Source organism: Anomaloglossus baeobatrachus, chromosome 1 (assembly GCF_048569485.1).
Source record: "Anomaloglossus baeobatrachus isolate aAnoBae1 chromosome 1, aAnoBae1.hap1, whole genome shotgun sequence".
NCBI lineage: Eukaryota > Metazoa > Chordata > Amphibia > Anura > Aromobatidae > Anomaloglossus > Anomaloglossus baeobatrachus.
Genome location: NC_134353.1, coordinates 481243271 through 481251945, shown reverse-complemented (window position 1 = coordinate 481251945; position 8675 = coordinate 481243271). Strand labels below are relative to the sequence as shown.

Genomic DNA, 8675 nt, shown 5'->3' with positions numbered 1-8675 from the left:
TCCACACGAGGTCCCACGACGATTCCAGCTCTGCTACATCTGAATTCACACAAATCGGCCATAGAACATGACCGCTCGCTGTGAGGTTCAGGTAGCGACTGAGTGAGCCAGGCGAACAGTGGTGACATCCCTCAGGTAATATGCGGTCACAGGATGTTCCCACGGTCCTCTACCTGTGATCGCAGGTAACGTCATCTCAGGTGACCTCATTAAGCTGACCGTGCGGCTCACTCAGGGTCTGCCTGAATCTCACAGTGGGCAGTCATGTTCTATGGCTGCTCAGTGTGAAGTTAGATGTAGCAGAGGTGGAATCATTGTGGGACTCTGTGTGGATTAAGTCGGACCTGCAGGGGTGTTTTTAGGATTAATAAAGTGGTGAAAGAGGGTGCATTTTTGTCTTTTATTTCAAATAAAAGATTTTTTTGGGGTGTTTGTGCTTATTTACTTTAACTTACAGATTAGTAATGGGGGGTCTCAGATGCCTCCCATTACCAATCTATGGCTGAGTTGCAGCTGTGAGCTCACATTAACCCCTTATTACCCCAATTGCCACCGCACCAAGGTAATCGGGAAGAGTCTGGTAAAGCGCCAGGACCGTCACATCTAATGGATGCGGCAATTTTGGGTGGCTGCAGGATGCTATTTATAGGCTGGGGGGTGGCCTAATAAGAATGGATCTTCACAGCCTGAGACTACCAGACCCCAGCTGTCAGGTTTTATCATGGCTAGGTATCAAAATTTACGGAGACCGCACGCTGTTTTTTTTTTTTTAATTATTTATTTAAATTTATTATAAAAAAAAAGCTGCATGCGGTACCCATTATTTTGATATAAAGACAAGATAAGTGCACCGCTGGGGGCTGCAGCCTGTAGAAGTATGCTTTTTCTCTGCTGTGTATCAAAACAAGGGGACCCCTACACCAATTTTTTCTTTATTTTACACCACGATACTGAACCGCAGACAGTGTCTGTGATTGGTTGCAGTCAGATGCTGTAACACATATGCCAGGACGACCGGTGAAAGCAGTGCATATGGATGAGCAATAATGAGCGGCTGCGGGAGCATTTACGGCTGTGCCGGAACCTCCGTAAGTATGAAGAGCGTGCTTCATTCCTTTTTTCCCCTTCATCATATTTTTTTTCTTTTTAATTCCAGAGTGCCGAATCATTAGCCAAAATGCCCTGAGAATTCCGGGCCCAGGCCCACCACTTGGGTACATTTGAAACTGCATCAGACTTTTACAGTCTGGGTCCGCCCATCATTAGGTATGACGCAAACTTACTTGAGCTCAGAAAAAAAGATTTGGAAGACCCTAGTCCCATTGCCATGTTGATAGTCTGCCGTGCCAGAAAAGAGACAAGTGCCTACTAATCATATAGTTTGACGCTTGCAGGACATCATGCTAGGCCTATTGATCACAAAAAGCACCACCAGAGATGCTGGCAAGTAAGAAAGATTTGCAGGACTCTGGTCTAACAACAACTAACTATTGCTGTGACTGCTGTACAAAGGCCCCACAAATCTTTTTGCTGAACTCTAACACCCATCATTTCCCAGGTGAAACCAGGATATGCATGTTGGAAAAACAGCCATTAGCCACCAATCTACTATTGCGTTTTGGGGATCATTACAGGAATGGAACCTAGAATTCATAGTAGAATAAATGTACCAAACCAAGAGTAATGGTAACTATATAATTCAAGTCTTCTGAGCTGCACAAATACCATCTTGAATTATTTTTTTTTTTCAGATTAAATTAATAGTTTGCTCCCAGTCCAAATTTTTAAGTGTCCAGTTTACGGCAAGAGTTCACACTGAAACAAAGATGTCTTTCACTGTCCGCTCCTTCACTCTTGTGCTGGAGGATCTTGGCCTTCACGTTTTACTGCAATAGAGAGATAAAAAAATATTAAAAAAAAAATAAAAATCATAGTTTGCATATTATTCATTGCACATAAACAAGTACCCAACATACAAATAACAAGGAATTTGTATGTTTCTTATTGCATTAACTTCTTACATAAGCACAATAATTGCAAAAGATAATTCAACATCTAGGAATGATTACAAACAATATTAATAGTAGAAAGCTTTCCCCCGAAAATGTAATACGGCTGTGTACTCCCTGAACCGCTAACTGCTTATATATGCAAATAGCCACTTAAGACAATAACAGAAATTAAACTCTTGCCACCAATATCGACTTTCAGAAAGTTTGAAATATAGGTTATCAAGAGATCCAGATAGTAACAAAATAGTTCAGCTTTCCATTACTTACTTTCATCTCTGGCTTTCATGCGAGCAATAAAGGAATAGCTTTTGTTCCTACGATAATTTTCATAAGGGTCATCAAGAGAAACGCCAACCCCCTTATACTGGTCCCACTTGTCACGTACATCTCCTCCTTTAATTGGGTCTTGAATTCCCTGCTCATTGGCACCTAGACCCCCAGCTCCACTCCATCCTAAATGCAAAAAAAAAAAAAGCAAACATGTGAATAGGTGTTTTGTGGCTCTCAAATACTAACTACCAATAATGATCCCTTGAAGGGGTTGTTTGGTGAAAACAAGTCAGAACCTATCCATAGGAAAGGTAATAACTGACAGATTGGTGAGGGTCAGATTGCTGATTTGGAAATTTTTATCCTGATTAGAATGGGACAGGTCGGATGCCCAACCACTGCTCCACTCTCTCTGGGGTTGCTGGAGGAAAAGAAAAATACACTGAGGGCAATGCTTGGTGGCCAGTAGAGAATGAATGGCGTTGTGGTCAAGCATATACTATGCCATTTCATTTTAACATGGATACAAGTGACCCATTGTGGCGACTGGTACGGATCCCAGCAGTAGATGACCAACCAAGTAACAAGTTATCACCTATTCCAAAAATAAAAACCTACATACTACAGCTCTCTAGTGGCAGCCTTAAGATGGGTGGCTGCATGATTCCCCCTTAACAAAAGTTGTGCACCACTGCCCTGGAGCATGGACCAGAAACTTCCCAAAGTGATAGTCTTTCCAGAAAGTCCCAGCATGACCAGGAATAGTAGCACAAATTACTGAGCCCTCTTCTAGAGTTATGCACACTGACAAAAAAAAAAATCTAACTCTTTTTAGACAATTTCAGGGTTTTTTTTTTCCCTCCCCTGCTTCCAAGAGCCATAACTTTTTATTTTTCTGTCCGCATAGCCATAAGAGGGGTTTTTCTTGTGGGATAAATTGAAATTTTTAACCCCTTCACTGCCAGCCTGTTTTCACCTTCATGAACAGGACATTTTTTTCCAATTCTGACCAGTGGCACTTTATGCTGTAATAACTCGAACGCTTCAATGGATCCCGATGATTCTGAGAATCTTTTTTCATGACATACTGTACTTCATGATCGTGGTAAAATTTAGGCAGATATTTTTTTTTTGTTTATTTGTGAAAATGTCAGAAATGTCACAATTTTTAAACTTGAATTTGTATGCCATTCTGTCACACTAAATAGTTAATAAATAACATTCCCCATATGTCTGCTTTACATCAGTGCAATTTTTGAAACTTTTTTTTGTTAGAAATTTAGAAGGGTTCAAAGTTAATCAGTAATTTCAAATTTTTCACAAAAAAATGTACATTTCTTTTTATGGACCAAAGTCACATTTGAAGTGACAGAGGCCAGAAAATACCCAAAAGCGATACTCTAAAAACTGCACCCATCAATGTGCTCTATCCAAGAAGTTTTTTTTTTTGTTGTTTTTTTGTTTTCAAAAAAAAAAAAAAAAAAAAAAAAAAAGAAGAAGAGGGACCTAAAGCAAGGTGGAAGAAAAAAAGAAACAAAAAGACAATTTTTTACTTTCCCCCACAATAATGTTAGTTTAGCAGATGATTTTTTTATTTTTACAAAAAGGTAACAGGAGAGAATGCACCATACAATCTGTTATGCAATTTATCCAGAGTATGCCAGAACCCCGCATGTGGTGGAAATCTACTGTTTGGGCGCATGACAGGCCTTGGAACAGAAGGAACGTAATTTGTCTTTTCAAATGCAAAATTGTCTGGACTAGATAAACAATATATCATGTTTTGAGAGCCCCTGGTGTGCATTTTGGAAACTAGACCCCTTAAGAAATGTATCAAGAGGTGTGGTGAGCACCTTGAACTCCCAGGCGCTTCACAGAATTTTAGAACATTGAGCCGTAAAGGACAAAAATCCTCAATACATTTTTTCCTAACAAAAATGTTACTATAGCCGCCAATTTTTTTTTTTTAAAATGTCTTCTTTTGGGGGGAGCTATACCGCTTTTTCTAAGTTCTTAGGCGTAACGTGGAATACTCCTATATTTCCATATGATGGACCAGACTGGGGAATTGTTTTTTTGTGTAGATTAAGTTGAACCTTTTATTGGTCAGCTTTTTCATCACATTTTCCCATACTCTACGCTGAGCATTTACATCAGGATTTCCATCTAAAATCTACGGGTAATTAGATTCAGATGCCACCCCCGAAAGATCCATGACTCAGCAGCGTAAGGGTATGTGCGCACGTTGCTTTTTACCTGCTTTTTTGCTGCTTTTTCTTCTGCGCTGTTTAATGCCAAAATGGATGTGTTCTTCTATTCAAGCAAAGTCTATGGGAATTTGGGTTTCTTGTTCACACTGTTGTTCAAAATGCTGCCTTTTTGTGGCAGAACTTTGGTCAAAAACTCAGCTTTTCAAAGAAGCAACATGTCAATTGTGTTTGCCATTTGGGTTTTGCACTGCAAAGCTGAGTTTTTGACCAAAGTTCTGCCACAAAAAGGCAGCATTTTGAACAACATAGTGTGAACAAGAAACCCAAATTCCCATAGACTTTGCTTGAATAGAAGAATACATCCATTTTGGCATTAAACAGCGCAGAAGAAAAAGCAGCAAAAAAGCAGGTAAAAAGCAACGTGCGCACATACCCTTACTATGGACTCCATCTAGCCTCTGTTCAGGGTTGTCCTTCTCAGACTTGCACAAAACTGTGGTTGACCACTTTCTTGCATGACTAACAGACACCACTGGATCATAGGACAGAGTGAGTTCAAGGGGACTCCATCTGCCTCATTATAGGGAACCTTCCATCAGGAGTCGTGTCTGAATCACCTATTTCGGAGACTTACACGGAAACTGATGCAAGCCCTCAGCATAGAGTGCAGGATAAATGGAAGCAGAGCCTTACTGCCATCTTTGGGAGGAACAACGAATAAATCAACATCAGCTTGAGAGTTGGTTTTACACCATTCACTGTACGGCATAAGTAATTTGATGGTTTTATTCCTCAGGTCGCTGGGATTGCAGAACAGAATTATATACCATATTTTTCGTTTTATAAGACGCAGATCAAAGTTGGAGATGGATTTAAAAAAAAAAAAATGGGGTTTGTCTTAGGCTGCTTTCACACATCCGGCTTGAGCTGTGCGGCTCAATACGGCTGTGCAAGCTATGCAACGGATGCGGTGAAAACACCGCATCCTTTGTATAAGTTTTTCCCATGCGGCCCGTCCGGTTTTTGCCGCTTGCGGCATGCTACCGAGCATGCACAGTGGCAAAAACCGCATGTGGCATGCATTGAAAAATGCGCCGCATCGGCTGGATGCGGCGCGATGCGTTTTTTTTGCCGCACGAAAAACGTGCCAGGCAACGTTCCATCCGGCCGCTGCATCGGCTAAATCTGCCGCATGCGGCAAAAACCGGATGGAACGCAAGGCCATGCGGCACAATGCGGCACTAATTAAAGTCTATGCAGGAAAAACGCAACCGGCAGCAAAAAAAAAAAAAACTGTTGCGATTTTCCTGCAAAGTGCCGGATTGTGCCGCATTGCAGAAACCGGAGGTGTGAAAGCAGCCTTACCAGAGCGGGGCAGCAGTAGTGGTCAGTAGTGGTAAAGCGGGTCACAGGAGGCAGAGGTTGTCCTGGCAGTGGCAGTCATCAGTGGTGGCAGCGGCGGTAACGGCTGCGGCGGCTCAGTGGTGGCGGCTGCAGCGGCTCAGTGGTGGCAGCAGCGACGGCTCAGTGGTGGCGCAGGCCGGTGCGGTGTGTCCGCGGTCCCATTTCAAGTGATGGCGCCCGGAGCGGCGCATGCACAGATGGAGCTCTCATCCAAGGGCTCCATCTGCACACGCGCTGACACCCGGTGCCATCATTTGAAACCGGGACCGTAGACACCCGCCGCACAGCTACCGCAGTCCGCACAGCGGCACGCACAGGGTGGCAGCCAGCAAGCAGGCCGCCCGCCCACCCGCACAGAGAAGCAGCTGGCCGCCGGGACAGAGAGGCAGCAGGCACGCAGCCACGGCACCCAGCCGTCCGCACAGACAGCCCCACCGGTAGGCTATGTTCGGATTTTAAGACGCACCCCTCATTTTCCTCCCAAATTTTTGGGAGGAAAAGTGTGTCTTATAATCAGAAAAATACGGTATTTTTAATAATTGGCTATCATCACACATCAAACAGTTTTTCCATGGCCATATTTTGAAAGTTATAATTATTCTGAATTTCTGCAGACGGTCGGTGAGGGATTGTTTTTTGATTAATGATTTTACGCTTTTTATTGGTACCATGTTTGGCACTATTTTTTTGTTTGCTTTCTATCCCACTTTTTGGGAAACACAAGGAACATAAAACAGCAATTCAGATTTTTTTTTATTTTTAATGCTGTTAACAGTGTGTTAAAATTAATAAGATTTGCTGCTTTTGCACAAAAACTTATAGAAAAAAAACTTTTTTGCATTGCTATATTCTTTTAGTTTTCTGGGGACGCAGCTGATTGGAGGGGGGGGATAATTTTTTGCATTTTCAAGCAACTTTTTGATCACATTTTATTACACTTTTTTCGAAGGCATAATGAAAGCATTTAAAAAAAATAAATAAGTAAATAAAAAAAGTGTTCACTGAAGGAGTTATACGTTGTTAGTTGTATAGAGCAGGTTGTTCCAGACGTGACGATACCAAGTGTGTTCTTTGTTTAATTTTACCGAAATATATGTATGTTTGTTTTTTTAATGATTTTTTTTTTTTACCTAGTCTCAGGATGGGCCATCAACTTTCCCTGCCCTGATCGCTGTTCTAATACTCTGCGATGCTTTTACATTACAGGGAATTAGATCAGTGACTTGCACAGAGGAAGGAGGTGTGTCAGATCCAGATCAATGCAGGACATCGCAGGCCTCCGTAACTGGGTGATCTTGTGGCCATTATTCAGCCCAAAGTGACCATCGAGACCATTGCAATCACGTTGTGCCGATCAGAGCAAAGAGGGAGCACTGCCGCTATTGACTGTGGCATCAGAGGGGTTAAACACCTGCGATTGGTGCTAGCACCGATTGTGAGTGTTGCAGCAGGGTGTCACCTATGTATCGTGATTTCACATGTGAGCTGTCTCTGCGGCACCGTACATGTACGGCGGATGTCGTGAAGTGGTTAATGACAGTATTCATCTTCCCACATAGAGTACTAGAAAACCGGAAGAAAATTAACGTGCGGTGACGTTAATAAAAAAATAAATTAGATATTGCTGCCAAAGCAGATATAACTGGGGCCTCATTTTTGAAAATTGCCTCGCAGTAAGATCGCTCTGGTCGCCTATAGTAACCAGAGTGCAGCTTACAGCACTGAAGCTGCTGAGGTAAAGTGAAAGCTGAGCTCCGATTGGTTGCTATGGACAAGTAGACCCTTATCAAGCGTATCCAATAATCTTCTATTTACAATATAATGCATCCTTCTGTCTGAGGCGGAGCGTGTGCAGTGCTATGTTAACTTCTATATAGCACTGCAGACGTCACCTCCGCCCACCCACACTAGTGTCATGGCGAGGTGGGGCAGGGGCAGAGAGGTGAGGAACCACACACACACACACACACACACACACACACACACAATGGTGAGGGAGGTCAGCAGCGTGCGAGCATCATGTCATGACCTGAAGATGGCTGCAAATGTATGGAGGGCTGCTGACCAGTGCGCTGTGGTGCAGGGCCTGGGCTGTGCAAGGCGGGGTTGCAGGATGCAGGGGTTTGGCTTCTGCACCAGGGTCTCCGTGAAGGCTGCACAGTGCTGTGTGTTTACAGGGGTCGGCAGTGGTGTCTCAGAGCAGGACGCCAGTGGAGCAGGAGGAGCTGCTGAAGCAAGTACAGCAGTGCGGGGGACGGCCGAGGTCACTGAGCCGACCACAAGGGTAGATTTATCTATCAATCCTCTATCAATAAATCAATCCATCATCTATCAATAAATCAATCAATCATTCATCATCTATGAAGCAATCATCTATCAATCAATGATCATATAAATTACCAATCAACCATCCATCAACCATCCTCCATCCATCCATCAACCATCCATCCATCAACCATCCATCCATCAACCATCCATCCACCCATCAACCATCCACCCATCAACCATCCACCCATCAACCATCCACCCATCAACCATCCACCCATCATCCATCCACCCATCAACCATCCACCCATCAACCATCCACCCATCATCCATCCACCCATCAACCATCCACCCATCAACCATCCACCCATCAACCATCCACCCATCAACCATCCACCCATCAACCATCCACCCATCAACCATCCACCCATCAACCATCCACCCATCAACCATCCACCCATCAACCATCCACCCATCAACCATCCACCCATCAACCATCCACCCATCAACCATC

The 8675-nt window shown here is 43.4% G+C and overlaps 1 protein-coding gene across 3 annotated transcripts in view; it reads right to left on the bottom strand.

Moving 5' to 3' along the window:
• Window positions 1–560: 560 nt before the first annotated feature.
• Window positions 561–8675, bottom strand: part of CHERP (calcium homeostasis endoplasmic reticulum protein) — a 200358-nt gene continuing 192243 nt past the window's right edge. For 2 of the 3 annotated variants that reach the window (XM_075315030.1, XM_075315049.1), the window contains exons 17-18: window positions 2280–2465; window positions 561–1886 (exon numbers count right to left, since the gene is read on the bottom strand). In XM_075315030.1, coding sequence (XP_075171145.1) covers window positions 1849–1886; window positions 2280–2465 — 224 coding nt within the window. In that variant the 3' untranslated portion in view covers window positions 561–1848. Of the gene's footprint in view, window positions 1887–2271; window positions 2466–8675 lie in introns of those variants that run through there. The other variant, XM_075315041.1, reaches the window with a different exon arrangement.